This window comes from Alternaria viburni (assembly GCF_023758015.1).
Source record: "Alternaria viburni strain BMP 2772 chromosome Unknown scaffold_44, whole genome shotgun sequence".
Classification (NCBI taxonomy): domain Eukaryota; kingdom Fungi; phylum Ascomycota; class Dothideomycetes; order Pleosporales; family Pleosporaceae; genus Alternaria; species Alternaria viburni.
This window is the reverse complement of record NW_026055813.1, coordinates 158,215-177,777: the sequence shown is the minus strand read 5'-3', so window position 1 is coordinate 177,777 and position 19,563 is coordinate 158,215. Positions and strand designations below refer to the sequence as shown.

General features: G+C 33.8%; 1 protein-coding gene across 1 annotated transcript; it reads left to right on the top strand.

The window, feature by feature from the left end:
* Positions 1–9,615: 9,615 nt before the first annotated feature.
* On the top strand, positions 9,616–10,365 carry J4E79_011592 (uncharacterized protein; the record flags this gene model as incomplete). The annotated part of the gene is made up of 4 exons (XM_049360421.1): positions 9,616–9,625; positions 9,765–9,780; positions 10,165–10,189; positions 10,240–10,365. 4 exons carry the CDS (start codon positions 9,616–9,618, stop codon positions 10,363–10,365), a joined length of 177 nt encoding a protein of 58 aa, XP_049205182.1.
* Positions 10,366–19,563: the final 9,198 nt, after the last annotated feature.

The window sequence follows — 19,563 nt, the reverse complement described above, 5'->3', positions numbered from 1 at the left end:
CTTAGTAAGGTTTTATTATTTCTTAGTGCGCTTAGTAAAGCGCGTCTACACTATAGCTACTAAAAGAGAAGTTCTATTACTATTAGTTATAAGATCTCTTATAGACTAGACAAAAGCTTTATTATACTTCTAGGTAGATTTCTAGGCTTCTACTATATAGTTAGAGTAGTAAGAAAGTCTATCTATAGAGTTAGTAGACTCTACCTTATAGTAGATATTAAAATTAAACCTAAATAGTATAATATAAAACTTAACCTATTAATAGTTAAGAGTCTTAGTTTTTATAAACTATTTTAGGTTCTAATAGTTAGTCTAGAGATTAAAGTATATGCTCTCTAGATATTAGCGCTAATACTCTAGGCTCTTAACTATTATAAGCAGCTTCTAGTTATATATATTATAATTATACTCTACTATAATAAGCTTACGTAAAAAGAAGTTAACTAGGCGCTATTAGTACTCTCTAGCTCTATTTAGCATATATTAGCTTAATATACTTATAATTACGCTACCTAAAGCATTTACCTTAGCCTTAGTCTTTCTATCTTACTTAAAGTAAGTTAAGATAGAAATACTTAGAAAAAAGTCTTTTAGCTTCTAAAAGGCCTCTTTAGCTTCTTTATTAAGGTTAAGAATCTAACTCTCTTCTCTCTACTAGGCGTAGCTACTCTTAGCTACTTCTAGTCTTTTTTAGGTTAGTTTAGTTAATAGTAGAGTAAGTTAGAAGAATCTAGTAATAAACTACCTATAGTAGTTTATAAAGCTAATAAATACCTAAATCTTACGCACTATACGCAGTTTAGGCTATTTCTAGATTATCTTAATTCTATTCTTATTAATTTATATTCTCTTAGAGAAAACTATATACCTAAGGTACTTAGTGCGCTAGATATACTACTTACACTTTAGAAGCTTTAAAAATAGCTTTACATTACGTAATCTACGTAAGACTTTCTTAATATAGCTCTTATACTTCTCTTCTATATTAGAGAAGATAAGAATATTATCTAAGTATATAATATAGGTTATATTAATTAATTCTATAAGAACTTAATAAATATAAGTCTAGAACTGCGTAAAAGCGTTTATAAGGCTAAAAAGTATTATAGTATACTTAAAACTACTATATCTTATATAGAAGATAGTCTTCTACTTATTACTCTTTTTAATATATACTCTATAGTAAGCTTCTTTTATATTAAGTTTAGTATAGAATTTAGCGCTAGCTAATCTCTCTAGAGACTTTATAATAAGTAGTAAAGAGTACTAATTTTTAATAGTAACTTTATTAAGGCCTCTATAGTTAACGCATAGGCGTATACTACTATCTTTCTTCTTAGTAAAGAGTATAGGCGCCTTTACTAGAAACTTACTATACCTAATCTACTCTTATACTAAGTACTTATCTAAATACTTGCGTAAGAGCTCTAACTCTATCTTAGAGAAGTTATATAATAGCTAATAGAGCGCTATAGTTCTAAGTAGTAGGTTAATAGCTAAGTTTTATAGACTATAGTTAGTAAGAACTCTTAAGTTATTTTCTAACCTAAGGTACGTAAACTTAGTATATTATAGAGGTAAACTACTCTCTTTAGCCTCTTCTAGACTAAACTAGAGCGTTAAGGTAATAAGACAGCTATATATATCTACTATAAGATTACGTATAGTCTTCTTAAACTTCTTAGCTTCTTCTAGCGTAATTTTTCTATAAATAGTTCTATTTTTAAACTTAGTACTCTAAAAGAGTAGCCTCTATATAGAGTAGCTAATCTTTAGATAATACGCGTCTATCTAGAGTAGACCTAAGTATACTTAATACTTATAGACTTCTATAATAATATATAGAATATTCTAGGTTTCTTATTTTCTATAAGAATCTACTACTTTTATAGTTACTATAGTAGTGCTATAAATTTTTAATTCTTTACTATTTACTCTATCTACTAGTAGCTTAAGTAGAAGATAAACTAGTAAGCCTTACTCTATAGTAAGTAACGCTAAAATAAGATTTAACTAGAAACTTCTATCTACTAAAGCCTTAATAGACTCTAATTAGCTAAGTAACACCTTTACTATTAGTAGCTTTACTAGCTTAGAGTAAAGCGCGTTATAAAGAAGTTCTAAGTTCTAGAATACTAAGTCTAGAGTAATATAGGCAGCTAAGAAGAACTCTAGCTCTTCTACTTACTACCTTTTTCTAATCTCTAGCTAGATAAGCTCTTAGAGTTTCTCTTAGACTTTAGATAGTCTCTTTAGAAGTGTCTAGTCTTATTATACTTCTAATAAGTTATATTAGAGTCTTTTAGACTATTTTAGTTTAATTTAGCTAGTTGCAAGTTAGATTTTACTAAACTAGCTTTCTTAGCCTTTTTCTAAGTCTAAAAAGGCTCTAAGAAAGAGTTCTAAGTTTAATAGCTATAGAATCTATTCTTGTAAGCTAGATACTTAGAAAGTGTAGTAGTACACTTTATCTTACTTTAATAGTAGTAAGCTAAAGTATTAAGCTTAAAGACTATATTATAGTCTTCTAGGTCTTAAAGTAAGAGTTCTTTCTAAATATTAGAAAGAAGAGTACTTATAAAGTCTATATAGCGCTACTCTTTAGTATAGTTACTTAGTTTACTCTAAAGCGTATTAAGGTAGGCTAAAAGAAAGTTAGAATTCTAATCTAGCTTCTATTTAGCCTATTTAAGCCTATTATAAGCTATAAGGTATTATAATAACTTAGAACTAAGCGTGTTAAGTATAACTATCTTAAGTTTTTTCTAGGTAGATGTCTAAAACGCCTTAAGCCTTATATAGTTCTAGAAGTAGGCGTTCTACGTAGAGTAAGTAGTTTTATCTAGAAACTTTATAGTAAAGTCTACCTTTTAGGTATCTATAAAAAAGATAGAGAGCGCTTCTTTAAAGATAGTCTTATAATTACGTACTTAGTAGTTATATTATAAGTAGTTACGCGTAGTAAATATCTCTAGATCTTTAGAGCGTAAAGCTTCTAGGTTTAACTAAAGCTTACTTCTTAGAGCTAAGATATAGTAGGTAACGTTCTCTTTAAGAGCTATATAGTTACTTATAAGTATCTTATACTTTAATTCTCTAAGATAGGCTACATCTTAATAAGTACGCTCTAATTATTTCTACTTACGTAACTTCTTAAGTTTATAGATTAAGGTAGTTTATTTATTTTTATTTTTAGTAGTAGTAGCTTATAAAAGCTTAGTTAGCTCTAAAATAGGCCTAGATAGCGCGTTACTATCTCTAATAATTAAGGCTAGATTAGTAATACCTAAAGAAGCTTCTAATAAGTTTATAAGTTTCTTAGTAGGTAGTGTTACTGCCTCTAAAGATATAAGAGCTAATTTCTTCTAGTTATTATCTATTACGCGTAATAATAATATAGATTACTTACTACTATATTATATTACGCTAGAGAAATCTACTTTAGAGCTTATTATGTCTAAACAGCGTATATAAGAGTATTATAGAAAGTAGTAATTTAAATATTAAATAATAGAGTTAGTTAAATACTAGATATATAATATTAGACTATAATTAGAGTATTATTCTAAAAAGACTAGAGACAAATTGCTACTAAGCTATAATAGCAATTCTAAGGTATTTATGCCTGTAGCTAAGTTAGCCTAAGCTCTTACAGGCTAGAGCCTAACATTTTACTAATTATATAGCTATTACTACTATTATATATTAATAACGCCTTACTATAATAAAGTTACTTAAGAGCCTAAACCTTTATCTTATAAAAGCTTCTCTTTACCTCTAGTAGTATAAGCTTAATATCTAGTATAGGTCTAGTAGATTATATTTAGTCTCTAACGCTTTATCTAGACTTATATCTAATACTATACTAGATTCTAACCTATAGACTAATACGATTAAAGATATAGCTTACGTTTTCTATACTCTAATTATTAAGATAAGTAATAAGTTTAAGAACTATCTAAAGCTTATATACTAGGTAGATACTCTATAGTTATAAGTACTTATAGTAGTATCTAGTAAATAATAAGATAATAAAGATAAGCTACGCCTAATATATAGCCTTAGATTCTTTTATAAGAATAGGCTTCTATACTATTAGAACTAAATTAATAGTACTAAACGTCTTTATATTTCTAAAGCACTTACTATAAAGATCTTTTACTAAGCTTATAATAATATATACTATTAGAGTTTTAATAGAACGTATGCATATATAAAGTTTTTTTTTTTTATCTATAAGCTTACTAAGAACCTTAAACTATATATAAAGTTTTACTCTTTCTATAAAGTTATATAGACTATACACTACTATTTATATAGATTACTTAAACTAATTAATAGAAATATATAACTTTTTAAGATTATCTATATAGATATTATTACGCACTTACTAAAGACTACTAATAGATATAATACGTTCTTAAGTAAAACTTACTATACCTCTAAAATAATAAATATTATTCTTAGTAAAGATATCTAGATAAGCGTAGAATAGTTAGTAGCTATTACGCGTATAAACTACCTTACTAGTTAGAGTATATAACGTATTATTATTAGTAACTATAATCTAAAGTTTATTAAGAGTTTTATAGCTAGATAATATAAAGTAATAAGTATAAAGCTTATAATAACTATAGCTTACTATCTAGAAGCTAATAGCTAGTCTAAGTATACTAACTAAATAGTAGCTATTACTATATACTTTTTTATTATAGTAAACTCTAATAAGAACTAGACCTAAGTAATTATATATATATAGTTTATAATAAATACTAGTAAAAACGCTTTAACTAGCTACACTTCTTATAAATACCTTATAGAATTTAATCTCTTATAAGAGATTAACCTTACTAATATAAAGTATACTCTTACTAAGTAAGACTTTAAGCTACTTTAGTTATATTACTAGAAAAAAGTAGAAGAGGCTTTTAACTTTACTAGAGTTACGTAAAAAAATATTTATAATTACTTTTACTAAGCTATTAATCTTAAGCCTAGTAACTACGCTACCTTTATTCTCTACTATAGATACTAGATAAAAAGTAACTTTATATAAAAACTTAGTTTATAACACTATAGCTCTCTTAAAGTACTTAAAAAAATTAGTAAAAACGCTTTTTATATTAAGCGCCTACCTAATTTAAGAATATATAATATTATTAATACTACTTAGCTTAAACCTTACTATACCTAAGAATAAGACTCTTAGTATTACTCTTTTTCTATTCTCTATAAAGTTACTACCTTATAGAAGCCTAAACTTAAGCTAATTAAGTAAATACTTAAGTAACGCGTCTATTAGGTTACTAGCTAATATAAGTACTTTATTAAGTAGTAGAACTATTTTATAACTTATAATAGATAGCTTACTTTATCTTAGCTTTAGAACGTAAGTAAACTTAAGAAAGACTATAATACTAAATTCTCTTTTACTAAATAGAAAATTTATAAGTAGAATTATATTTATAGTTAGAAGGTATAGAAGACTATCTATAACTACTATATTTAGAGTTTTTTACTAAATTCTCTAGAAGATAATACTACTTAAGACTTAGCCTCTATATTACTTACTACTAATATCTTTTATAATAATAATAGCACTACCTCTATTATCTATATACTTTCTCTTTCTTAATAATAATATAACCTATAACTTATAGAATAACTTAATTAGAGAGATATTAAAATCTAATATAATTCTAGTATTACTAAAGTGTAGAAAGGTTTTAAGTTCTAACTACTTTCTTAAGACTCTAGTAACTACTTAGAGTATAACTAAGCCTTAGATATTACTAAGAAGAGACTTTATTAAGCTCTAGTAGTACTTCTTCTAGACTCTAGTAATAACTTAAGATATAACTAAGCCTTAGATATTAATAAGAAAGAACTTTAATAAGCCTTAGTAGTACTTCTAGACTTTAGTAACTACTTAAGATATAACTAAGCTTTAGATATTACTAAGAAGAGACTTTCTTAAGCTTTAGTAGCACTTTTTTCTAAGAGATAAAGAGCTACTCTATAGTTAGTAGAGTACTCTACTACTACTTAGTTTTCTATCTTTTTAGCGTTTATTCTTTCTTTTAGTAATTTTCTCTTATAGCTTTATTTTCTTTATTATACTAGCGTTACTTACTTTCTCTTAGTGTTTCTATTTTTAGTTTTTCTCTATATAATATAAAAACCTAGTTAAGTCTTCTTTCTTATATTCTTAGTTATTTACTACTACTAAGTTATCTAGTAGCTTACTTAGAGAGTTTTTTCTCTTAATATTATAATAGTAGCCTTCTTATATCTTACTAGAGCTTTAAGTACTCTACGCTTTCTATAAGTATATTAAATTAGCTATCTACCTAGTAACGTTTATATATATAGCTAATATATAATATACTTTATAACTTTTTACTAGCTTATTACTATACTTATAAGGTATCTTTTACTATAATATAACTTTTTCTAACTCTAAATCTACTAAGATAGTAAGAGAATATATATTTTCTACTATAACTATAGCTCTTATAGTCTTCTTTTATTTTTACCTACTCTATAAAGTACTTAAAGTAAATCTCTCTACCTTTTCTACTAGCTTTCTTATACTTATCTCTTTTCTACTTTCTTACTTATAGTAGTTAAATATACGTAGGCCTTGTTTTTAACTACTATATCTACTATAATTTACCTCTACGTACTATAACTAAAGTCTTATCTTTTATATTAGTTTCTAGGTATTATAAGAGAACTACTAGGTTCTAGATCTAATAAGCTCTAAGATATATAACTTAACTTTACATTCTTAGGCTAATAGAGTTAATAACTCTCTTACTAAGCCTAATATTAAGTTTAACTTTAACTTTCTTTATAGCCTAGAAGACTCTAAAAGCTCTTCTATACACTTTACTTTAAGTATAGCTTTACTTATAGTAACTTAAGATCTACTATAAAGCTAATTTTTTATAAAACTTTAAAATAGCTATAATAAAGTAGCTACGCTTATAAACTAGATAAGCCTATAAGATCTAGCTCTTACTAGTATAGTAAATAGTAGCTATAAAGCGCTATTAACTCTAGTTTAGCTATTTTCTTACTCTAAATATTAATAAGACCTAGTAGTATATAACGTAGTAGATAATTTTAGCTAGAAAGACTAGTAAGATTATATCTCTACTATAGTTACTTTTATTACGTATACGCTTTATAATATCTATACTTTAGTTAATAAAACTACTTAGTAGTACTACTATAATACTACTATAATAATTAAGTATTATATTACTAGTCTATAGAGCGTAGTATATTCTAAAAGTAAGTATAGTAGTATACCTACTAGAATTAGCTTTTAGAACCTAAATACTATTATTAGTTAGTAATTTAACTACTATATATTTAAGAAGGTTAAGAATTTTACTACTATATATTAGAATAATACTCTACTAATAGTTAGTAGCAAGAAGGCTCTAAAAGCTAGTTTATTCTCTATAATTAAGAATAAGAATAGTATAATAGTAAAAACTCTCTTTAATATAACTCTTACTAATAGTAGTGCTACTTATAATAAGTAAGTTATTAAGATACTTTATAAGTAAGGTTACTAGATCTTTACACTAGATAATAACCTTCTAGACCTAGAAGAAGGTATAAGCGCTTAGAATATTACTTTTTACTAAAAATATTAAGATCTTACTATATATATACCTACTCTATATAACTAGAAGAAGAAATAAAAGATATAGAAACTTATTATAAGTATAGTAAAGAAATATAAAGTAATTACTAAGACATTTCTACTAAAGAGTAAGAAACTATTCTACTTTATAGAGAAGAATCTAAATAGAAAGTATAAGAAAAAGTTCTATATACTTATTAATTCTAATATATACTAAACACTACTCTAAGTAATTTTTCTAGACAATCTAGACGTATATAAAGATAGTAACTTTGTTTAGACTTACGTTTTCTACTATATAAAGAGTATAGCTATAGAAATAACTATATATAACTTTAGTAATTAGAGCTTCTATCTAAGTTATTAAACCTCTTACTACTAAATGCGCGTACTAAAAGATAGAAAGAAAAGTAATAAAAAGGTAAGAACTAACTATAGATTAAAGTAAGACTACTTCTATCTAAAAGGTTAGAGCTCTCTTTAGTATAATAGATATTTTAAATCTAATAGTTATAGTATCTTACGCTTATAAGAAGTAGAATTTAATATTAAAAGTACTAAGTGTAAGAGTCTATATAGATATAACGCTATATAAACTAGTCTAGAGCTTATTCTAAAATACTAATTTATTAGAAAGGTCTACCTTACTAAAGAAGAAGTTAAGTAATAAGTAAAGGCAAAGTAAAACTAGAACTAATTTCTTAGACTAGTTAAGAAAAAGTCTAGAACTTATTACCTTAAGACTTCTATTACTAAGAATAATATAGATACTAGACTATTTAAAAAAGAACTACTTAATAGCTATAAAGACTTTAATAGTAATATTAAGAAAAAAAAAATTACTAAAGTAAAGCTTTAAAAGAAGCTTACTAAAACGCTTCTACTAAAGCCTAAGGCTACTCTAAAACTTACTATTATATCTAAGCGTAAGGCTCTAATTAATTAACTTTTACTACGTAAAAGATAAGCGCGCTTACTAAGCTATAACTCTACTATAGAAGATAATTTTAATAGAATCTATAGTAGGTATAATAAAGAAGTTAGTAATAAGTTTATTTAGACTACAAAAGAATAATATATATATAATATTAAGTAATAGCTTCTTCTTATAAATAAGACTATTAGAGATACTTTAATATATAATTAATAAGAAAGCACTATTATAAGTACTAGTGTAAAAGTAGAATAGGTTAACACAGGATTATACAAACGCGAACCTCTACTAAGTAATCTAGGTAGAGCTGTCGCTTATAAGAGGTTTCTCTAGGTTTCTACGCTAGCAGAGCCTACGCTTGCGTAGGCTAGCGTAGTCTAGAGAGGTCTAGAGAGATCTAGAGCAGTCTACGACTAAGCAGTTGTAACAAAGTCTTTCTTCTCTCTAGAAGTGCGTCCCGCACAAGATAGAGAATTAAAAAAATTTAGAAGATTATGTAAGCGCTAAGCCTAGGCTAAAATGTAGCCTGTGCGTCGATATTAGAGAATCTCTTTTTAGGCTACCTACCTAGACTCCTTACTCCTACCTATTATTTAGTAAGTATTCCTAAAATCTCTACATGTTAGAATTAGTCTAGACTACCCTAGATTAGAGTAGATCTAGGCTAGCCTAGCGTAGTCTAGCCTTGCCTTTCCCCTTCTTTTACTAACAAGTGTAGAAGCCTATTAACTAACACTATTAACCGCGATCTAGCGCAATCTCGCGCTATTTATCTCTATCTTCTGCTGCCTAGAGCATTCTAGTAATAACTAGCTATCTTTAATCCCGATCTAGTCCTATCTATACTAATCTAGTCGCAATGCAGGCGCTTAGAGCCTAGCAACTAAGAGACGTAACTACTAAGGCCAGACACAACCTAAATAGTTGTGTACGCTGTAGCAACATCTTGTATACTACTGTTAAGAACAACTAGTAGACTAATCTAGTGCCCTACTACTATCTACTAGACAAGAACTACAAGATGCAGGTTAGTGCTTCTTCCTAGAGCTATCTATACTAATCTATACTAACCTAGACCCTACAGAGCAGGACTACTATAATAGCGTCTTGTACTATTAGTAAGAAAAAGGCTCTAACCTTTCTTCGCTGTATTCTCTACAACTTGTCTAGTTAAGATTGTTTTTAAGTAAGTAATACTATCCTAGTGTAATCTAGGCTAATCTAGACTAAATCTAGCTGCCTAAGTACGCTGTCTCTAGTATTATCGCAATATAGGCGAAGATCTACAGAATGTACTCTTAGGCGCTCTTAAACGCTCTAGTCTACAATGTCTTAAACGCCTCTACTACAGACAAGTTATCTCTAAAGCAGAACGTTAAGGCCTAGGCTACTACCTTCGCTATGTAAGTAATCTAGAGTTATCTATACTAATCTGTACTAATCTAGGTAGAAACACTATCTAATACGTTAACAATAAGAATACGCCTCTGCACTCTAGTAAGCATGTCTAGTTTAACACTAAGGTTCTTAGAGTCGCCTAGAAGGCTAAGTCTCGCAGTAACGCTAACAGGGCTCCTAAGACTCCTAGCAAGTGCGTAAGTACACTCTTCTCTATTCTAATCTAGACCTATCTAACCTAGTCTAGAAGAAGAAGAACGCAGATTCTCTTAAGAAGAAGGTTCTAGCTCTAGAGGCTAAGGTTAAGGGTCTTGTTAACTTGCTATTCTTAATTAAGAGTAAGCCGTCTAAGGCTACTAAAGATAGCTTCTAGGCTAATTACCCTGCTCCGCCCTAGGCTAACCTAGCGTAGCCTAGGTCTATCTAGAGCTATCCCTAGGTTAATTTAGATAGTCTTGTTCTAGTTAGCGTTTTCTAGTTGTAGAGTTTAGCGTCTAAGATACTCTAGTGTAGATTAGTCTAGGTCAGGCCCTCTAGAGTCCTTCCTAGTTCTAATCTGCCTGTTATTGTTCTTTGCATAGTAATTAGTTACTATCTAGCCTAGATAGGTCTAAATTAGTACAGATCAGCTTTAGCCTTAGAAATATAATTATTAATTCCTTTATGCTTATAATTAAGATTTAAGTAATTTTAGAGTCTATTACACTTAAGAAATTTGTTAATTTATTTAATCTAATGTGTCCTCTAGCCTGCCCTGTTAGGATGTTAGACTAGGCTAATCTAGACCTATCTAGCCCTTTCTAGGCCTACTCTAGCGTAATCGCCTCTAGTTAAAGTGTTCTTAGAACTTCTTAAACGCCCTTATAGCGCTAAGAGAGATCTTCTCTAAAGGCAGCTATTAATTATTAGAGTCTAGATAGCCTGTCTATTTAACTAAGTACATCTAAGAATCTTCTACCTTTTGCTTCTTAAGTATCCTATCTACCTTATACACGTTGTTGCCTACCTATAGAGTAATGCAATAGAGTAGATCTTAGTCTCTCTAGACTAGACTAGTATTAGGAGCGTTCTCTAGTAGGCTAACGTAGAAGACTAGGTAGATTCTGCTGTCTTCTAGAAGGTCTAGTTAGTAGGCTTACTTACTAATCTATTCTGTTACTTTAAGTAGGCCCTAGTACTTGTAGTCTAGTTTCTTTTTAGGCCTAGTTATGCGGATATTGCGTGTGTCTAGCATAACCTAATCACTAACCTTAAACTTCTTAGGCTTATAGCTTTTATTATACGCCTTCTATTAGTACTCTTAGACTCTTACTAAGTTTTATTATACTATTTTGCGCACTTTCTTGCGTAGTTTCTAGTCTTAGAGCGCGCGCTTAGACAGTCTAGCTAGATCTAGGCTAGTTAACTCTAGTGCGGATAGGATCGTGCGGCTATACACTAGCTTAAATAGAGCAACGCTAGTTAAGTTATGTTTAGAGTTATTATACGCAAACTTAGCGTCAGCTAGCAGAGTTGCCTAGTTATTCTACTCGTAGTTTATATAGGCTCTAAGGTACTACTCTAGAACCTAATTTATACGCTCTGTCTAGCTATTAGTCTAGAGGTAAAAGGCTATTAACAGTAGTTGTCTAGTCTCTAGGCATTAAGCAAAGGTGCTCTAGTACACCAACGTAAACAGCACCCCTCTATTAGTAACTACTAACTTTAGTAGGCTGTAGAGGCGCACAATCTCCTAATAGAAGGTTTTAGCTAGTTCTAGCGCGTCTAGGTTACCTCTAGATAGTATAAAGTGTACTATCTTAGAGAAGCGGCATACAACTACAAGTATACTGTTATACTCTCGCCCTTCTAGAGTGCTTAGAGGCAACTTAGTAATAAAGTCTATAGCGATGTCCTTCTAGATGTTAGCTAGTATAGGTAGTAACTATAGTTCTCTGTGCCTAGCATACCTAGTAGGTTTTATTCTCGCGCAGGTTATGCAGAACTAACAGTAGTTCTTAACTATCTATTAGACCTCTAGCTACTAGAATTCTCTTAACACAAGATCTAGAGTTTAGGCAAACCTAAAGTAACCCGCTAAGAGGTTATTGTAGCAAGCTTACAGAACCTTAACGCAGGCTACTTCTAGAATATAAAGTCTTCCCTTATAAAGAAGCGTGTTATCTAATTCTATACTCTATTAGTCTGCCTACTACAGTTAAGTGTTAACTAACATTAATAGTGCCTCTCTAGCGAGGTCTGCGTGCTTATCGCTAAGTATGCCCTCTCTAATAGCGTCGCGTACAGAGTGTAGTAGCCTAGTCTAGTTAGTAGGTAATATTAGTTAACCTAGGGCAACAGCTCTAGTCGTGCCTACAACTACCCTAATCTAGAGTTCTCTTGCCCCTTCTAGAGTAACCGCGCGCTCTTTAGAGCTGTCTGCGTTAGTTAACTATAGCTTACACTAAAGCTCTACTAGTAACCTCTTGTCGCTACTAGCTAAACCCGCCGCGTTCTCGCCTAACTTATAATCTAGGCGTCTAGACAGTCTATTAGCAGAGTTAGTCTACCTAGAGCAGTAGACTATAGTAAAGTAAAAGGCGGCTAGCTATTCCGCCTATCTAGCCTGCCTACGTAATAGTACCTTAGTAGATATAAACTCTTGTAGGTTATAGTAGTCTATATAAAGAGTAATGTTATAGGCTACACTCTTAAGATAATACCTCTAGTGTTTAAAGGCCTCTACTACTACAAGGAGTTCTCTGTCATGCATGTTGTAATTACGCTTAGCAGAGGTTATCTTACGCAAATAGTACGCGATTAGATACTACAGATCCTTACTATTAGGTCCTAGTCTAGACTAGTTTAGAATCCTAGAGATCGCGAAGCCTAAGGCGTTAGTTTCTACCTTGCAGAGTAGGCTAGAGTTAAAATAGACTAGAACAAGGCCTATAGCGAATCTTTCTTTAAGAATCTTAAAAGCCTTAACAGCGTTAGGATCTAGCTTAATTAGGCGCGATTCTTCTTGTTGTTACTAGTAGCCGCCCTTGCTCGCCTTAGACAGCCTTTAGATAATCTAGTAGAGGAGAGTAGCTATCCTAGAGAACTCTTCTACAAAGCGCTAGTAGTAGTTAGCGAAGCCTAGAAAGATCTAGACGTCTCTAACTAAGGCTAGTGTAGGCTAGAATTAAATAGTGTCAACGTAGTTAGTCTTTATCTCTACTCCCTGTAGAGTAACTACAAAGCCTAAGTAGCCTACTCTCTAGGTGTAGAAGTTGTACTTAGAGAGTTTAGCGTATAGCCTGTACTAGATAAGTCTAGACAGCACCTCCTAGACCTAGCTAACGTGTTCCTCTTTGTTCTAGAAGTAGATAAGAATGTTATTAAGGTATACAATGCAGCAGATATCTAGTAGGTCTAACAGAATTAAGTTAATATAATTCTAGAACACTGCAGAGGCATTAGTAAGGCTAAATAGCATTACAGTGTATTTAAAATAGCTATACCTAGTGCAGAAGGCTGTCTTCTACTTGTCTCTGTTCTTAATGCGGATGCAATAGTAAGCATCCTGTAGGTCTAGTTTAGTGTAGATTAATACAGATCTAAGTTAATTAAGAGACTCTTCTATAAGTAGTAGCAGGTAGCAGTTCTTTATAGTAATCGCGTTAAGGCTGCAGTAGTCTACACACAACTAGAGAGAGCCGTCCTTCTTCTTTACAAATAGAATTAGCGCCCCTACCTTAAAGGTAGAGCGCCTAATCTATCCCCTAGCAAGGTTCTTATTAATATATTTGCGCAGTATCTCTACCTCTATCACTAATAGGCTGTATAGTAGTCTATAAGGTAGGTTCTTCCTCTTCTCTAGGTTAATTGCTATCTCGTGTAGCCTATGTTTAGCTAGAATAGCAGCGTCTTCTTTAGAAAAGGCCTTTGCCTAGAAGCTGTAGTACTAATAGAGTAGAGTACTATTGTCTAGGCCAGCCTAGCCCGCTGCTAGTAGAAAGCCGTTATTATTCTTATTAAGAAGTATAGCTATAAATCGTTCAGAGGTCTCTAGAGCGATCTTGCGGTATCTAGCCCGCTTCGCAAATCTTATAGATTTTAAGACAAAGTTTAGAGTAGATCGCTATTACTCTAGCTATAGCATACCTAGAATTATGTTAAATCCTTCAAGGTCTCCTAGATAGAACTCTCTCTACCCTTCTTAGGTAGTACTATAGCTATTAGTTATAGTGTACTTAACGTCTACCTAGCCTAATACAGCTAGTTCTTAGCTATTAAGACTGTAGAACTAGGTTGTACTGTCTTAGTATAGTACGTATCTAGCTTTGCCAGCTATAGCTTAACTAATAAAGTTAGCCTTAGCGCTGCTGTTAAGAAGCGCCTAGATATAGATAGGCCTAGATTTAGCTAGAACAGTGCCTTCTACAGCAATTAGAGACAAGCCTACTACCTCTAGCCTAGTCTTGCGCTTGCTGCTTGCAGCAGCGATAAGACTCTTAAAGTATGTAACAAGTCTCTTAGGCTATAGAGTTAGGTAGCCTAAGAGTGCGCTTTTCCCTCCTAGGTGCTAGTAGAGTTAGAATACTCTCTCTTGTAGTGCTCTTTGCAGTAGCAGTTATAGCATTTAACCTAACTAATGTTCTTCGTGCTTATTTAGGCTACTAGAGTAGTTACAGGTTCTCTCTTAAGAGAAGCGCGTAGTCTTACCTCTTAGCTAGGTAGGCTACGTTAGTTAGCGTTATACTGTGTTCGCTTAAAGAGTAACTAGTCTCTTCTAGTGTTGTCTGTACCTATCTAGGCCTGTCTAACCTAAAGTGCAGATTCTAGAGCTCTGTGCTACTAGTTAGCCTTAGCCTCTAGTGCTACAAGGCTATACTATTTCTACTTAATATTGTCTAGTTATTCGCGTATCTTTAGGTCAAGAGCAGAGTAGAAGTTGTAGATATAATCCTTGTTAGTATTATTAAGAGCAGCTTAGGCGTTAAGCTTCTTCTATTATATCTTAAGGTAGTTAAGAAGCTTAGTAGAGGTGTAATAACGCTGTCTCGCGTTCTTAATCTTCTTCTTAGCTATCTACTTACGTTTAAAGAGGGAGCTAAGAGACTCTAGCATAGCCGACTTTAGAGTAGCCTAGGTTAGAACTAGCGCTCCTAGGTTAGCCGCGACAGCTCTAGCTATTCTTTCCTAATAGTTAAGTTAGTAGTCCCTAAGCTATCTAATCGCGAAGTTAACTTACGCAGTTAGGTTAGTTAAGGCAGAGTTGCCCTTAAAGAAGCGTTCGCAAGCTCTAGCCTAGCTATTAAGTTGTGCTTTATCCTTACCTTTAAAACGCGTTAGAGAGTTAGATTTTAGAAGTAAGATCTTAAAAGGTCTAGTCTAGTGTAGAGTGCTCTTAGCGGGCGCAGCTAGAGCTAGTGTTAGTATAGGTAGTAGTAGAGTCTAGAGGTTACCTCTAGCGAGTGCAGCCTTAAGAGCCTTATGTTAGACGCGTAGAGCAGCAATCTTTACACGCTGTTTAGCTTCTAATAGAAGCTATTCTTCTTATTTAAGTTCTTGCTAGAGAGTTAACAGCGTTAGTTTGTTAACAGATATTCTCTTCTTAACTAGTAGTGTTCCTGCAGTAGGTGTTAGAGCTCGTAATTTCTCTTTAGTAGCAGTTAGAGCTAATAGAGTATCAGCTAGCCTAGACTAGGCCTAGAAAGCCGCGTTTTCTGCCGCGCTGCGTAATTGTAACAAAACTATATTTATAGTATCGCTAATAGTTGTAGGTAGAGGTTTGTATTATAAAAGTAGAATAGGTTAACACAAGATTATATAAACGCAAACCTCTACTAAGTAATCTAGGTAGAGCTGTTGCTTATAAGAGGTTTCTCTAGGTTTCTACGCTAGCAGAGCCTGCGCTCGCGTAGGCTAGCGTAGTCTAGAGAGGTCTAGAGGGATCTAGAGCAGTCTACAACCAAGCGGTCGTAACAACTAGGTCTACTAGAGAAGAAGTTCTATCTTAGGTAGATAACTACTATACTTTACTAAGTAACGTTACTAAAGAAGACTTTATTAATAACCTTTCTACTAAAAAGTAGATTAACTTACTAGTAGAAGAGCTTAAAGAGAATATTAAAGAAGATTAGATTATTAATAATATTACTAGATTTCTACTTAATAACTACGCTCTTACTACTACAAATAATAAAGTAAATAACTCTAATAATAATCTATTTAACTAATCTTAAAGTACTCTATTCTAGTAATATAATATATATATACGCTTTATAAGGCTATAGTTTTAAATTATAGATATTATTCTTATACTACTTCTACACTAATAACAACGTAAATATCTAGTAAGCTACTTCTTATTACTTATAGGTTTAGTATCTAATAGCTATCTTAGCTTTCTAATAAAAAGTCTTTATTATATATTTCTTATCTTAATACTACCTATACACTTATATTATTATAAGTATCTAGTAAAGTAATTAATCTTATTAAAGTAGTTAGCTTTAACTTATTACTTTTCTAGTTTTTAGAACTTTTATATAATTCTTTATTTACTAAAAAGTTTTTTTACGCTAGCCTATTTTTTGCAATAGTTTCTCTATAGAATAGTTATACCTCTAGATTTTTTTTCTAGTATACTAATCTTTATAATAGACTATATATTTCTATTTTATTATTTCTTCTTATGTAAAAAGTATAATTACTAATACCTCTATATTAGTTTAATAGTATTATATAGCTACTAGCTTTACATGCTAGAAAAGACCTCTTTACCTTAGCTTAACTTTAGCTACTATAAGTAGTTTATTTTTTATGTTATAGATAGAGAAGATATAATATAGGTCTTACTTATTTTATTTTATATTTAGTTTATTTATATACGCTACTCTAGTAAAGAAGTTTTTTATATAGCTTTTACTTTATATACTAGATTACTAGGTCTTTATAGTCTTAAAGAGTTTAGTCTATAATACTCTTTTACTAGGTAAGAAAGCTATTACGTAATTACCTTATAAGTATATAGGCTCTTCTTTCTTAGTAGTTAGTACCTTAGCTTTTACAATAACAATTTAATACACTATATACCTCGCAGTAATGGTCGCGCAACGAGTGTTTGCTGTGCACAAGCAGTGCGCGTGCACAGACAGCTACCATCACGACCGTCATCTGCAGCATTGCGGCGCAGTACACGTTCTCCACCACCATCGCTGTTCATCGCAGCAGAAAAATTTTGGGCATGGTGTAGGTGCCCTGGGATCGGCGTTGCGCAAGGCGCAAGGCGCAAAGCGCACAAGCCACCGTTGGCCGCCCCACTTGATGGGTGGCGATGCCATCGTCATTGCTACCAACGGTGGCTCGACTACACCTACGACATGCTCCAGGACCTTACGAGAATGCCTCCGGCTTTCTAGAAACATTCCTCCAACTCCAACAAGTTTATGTCTATCATCAATCACGAGATGTCGTGAGAGCCACTACCGCCGTATGAAGCCGTCTTTTACGCGTCGGACGACGCGACTGTGAACGCGCTCCGATGCGCAGGCTATCCATCAATCCTGGAACCTGCACACAGCGTTATCGCAAGAATTCATCGCCAACGTGACGAACTGACGCTTTGTAGTAAGTAGACAACCGGCGACAAAGTTTCTTGAAGCTTCGTCTTGACGTTGCGGGTCCTGAGCTAATGCCAGTGTGGCAGCAGTCCTAGACACACATCGAACGCCCGATTGCACGCGAAGCAGACGAACAACGACTACGAGTGCGCGCAAAGTCCAGATCTGGCCCACATCCGATACCTCCGCAACGCCGGTTGACCCGATCAGAATCGTCTCCGATTCTCTCCCAATTCCCCCGGCAGTGAAGTGGAAGGCACACAATTCTTGACCACAACTACGGGGTATCCGCCGTTGTATTCACTGAAATGTAGAAGCTATCAAATGCCTATCTCCATTGGTTTACTGAGGGAGTGAAGGCTCGCAGACAGACGTACTTTTGGCAAGTCGGTGGGAGTTTCAGAACTTCGGACCCAGCCGGCTCGTCGCAAAGTAGAAGGCTCGCGAGATGCGCCATAGCAATGGCACAGGTGGAGGGCAAAGTTTCCGTCGTACTGGGACGTGTGCAGCCGGAGATACCGATACTCGGTGGTGCCGGCGTGCCAGCGCAGTCTGTGTTTCATGCGTCTGCTTGCGTTGATGGTATGATGAGCTCAGGAACAAAAGGCGCGCAGCAAGTGATAGCATGGTATATACGATACAGTAAAGCGCTGTCGTGATGATGTTACATGGCTTTGGTACAGACCGCGACGTTATCGAGGCGCTCACATCCTTTGCGGCGCAGCCTCATTGGACAGCAGTGCCGATATGCTGCATCTCTGCGCTGACGCGGTGGCGCGCCGGGCATAAGCTAGCACTCCAGCCTGGTATCAGTGTTACCAACTTTACGACTCTCGCCGTTGCTTCCAAAAGCCACTCTTCACTCTGTCTCTAATATCGAGTTGCTCTCCGTGAACGTACTTATCGTCTTCTTTCGACACGTACTCGACGCCGCCTGTCTCTTCGTCATTCTGGTATGCGTGTTCATATCTCAGCCTTGGTCAGATCTCCACGAGTCATTAGAAGCCTGGTCGAATTAGGGTCATACGGAGCATACAGAGAGACTGACAAGGATCAGCAGGTGTTGCAAAGAATAGTCTCATAGACGTCGCACCTAGAAGTTGAACCGAAGAAGGAAAACTCCATCAGTGATGGATCCGTATGAATTGTCTTGGAAATGGAGCGACCGACATCAAGATCATTATCGTATCGATCCAAACGACGGATCAACAGTTTGGCAACGACATTGGTGGTGGTCACACACCGCAGACGAGTCAGGATCGTCAAAGATCCACCGCGAGCCCGTAGAGGAAGGCGGACCTGAGAGCAATATTCAACTAACCCCTTCCACTAAGATCAGCAGCGACGAGAATCCACCATGGAGCGGCTATTCAATGACGCAGCTTGCGCATGGATTTCCGCATGGGACACCCCATAGCGCGTGGATCCCTCCGCCACCTCATGTTCCTCCCACTATACATAATCAGGTGCATCCTTTCAACGATCAGGCGCAGCCTTTGGGGAGTATTCATCGGCCTCTCCACAGTCCGTCGCAGTCTTGGTGGGGTTTTCATCAGCATTTTCGCAACCAGCCGCAGCCTCTCCACGGTCCGACTGGAGTCAAAGGTGCATCCAATGAGAACGACAAACATGCGCGAGAATGGATGGGACCATCGTACCCTGCCATTTCAGTACCAAGGGCTTCGGGATTGGAAAGTCATCTTTCTGATCACCCTCCACGTAATGTTCAATCCCTTGACGCTTCCAACAATCTTGGGCACGTCTATGCCGGCACACTCCAATCTCCGTCATCTATGGCTCATGAAGAAGACGTAAGGCTGTCTCGCGAACGACTCATGGGAATCCAAAGACCTCGGTCAGCTCGGAAAGCTAAAGAGGCCATAGTTGAATCAAGCCGTGGACTGGACAACAGTCCAGATATCATTCGTGCTTCCCACAAAGCCCAACTATCTGATTACATGTCTTTGGAAACATCGTCA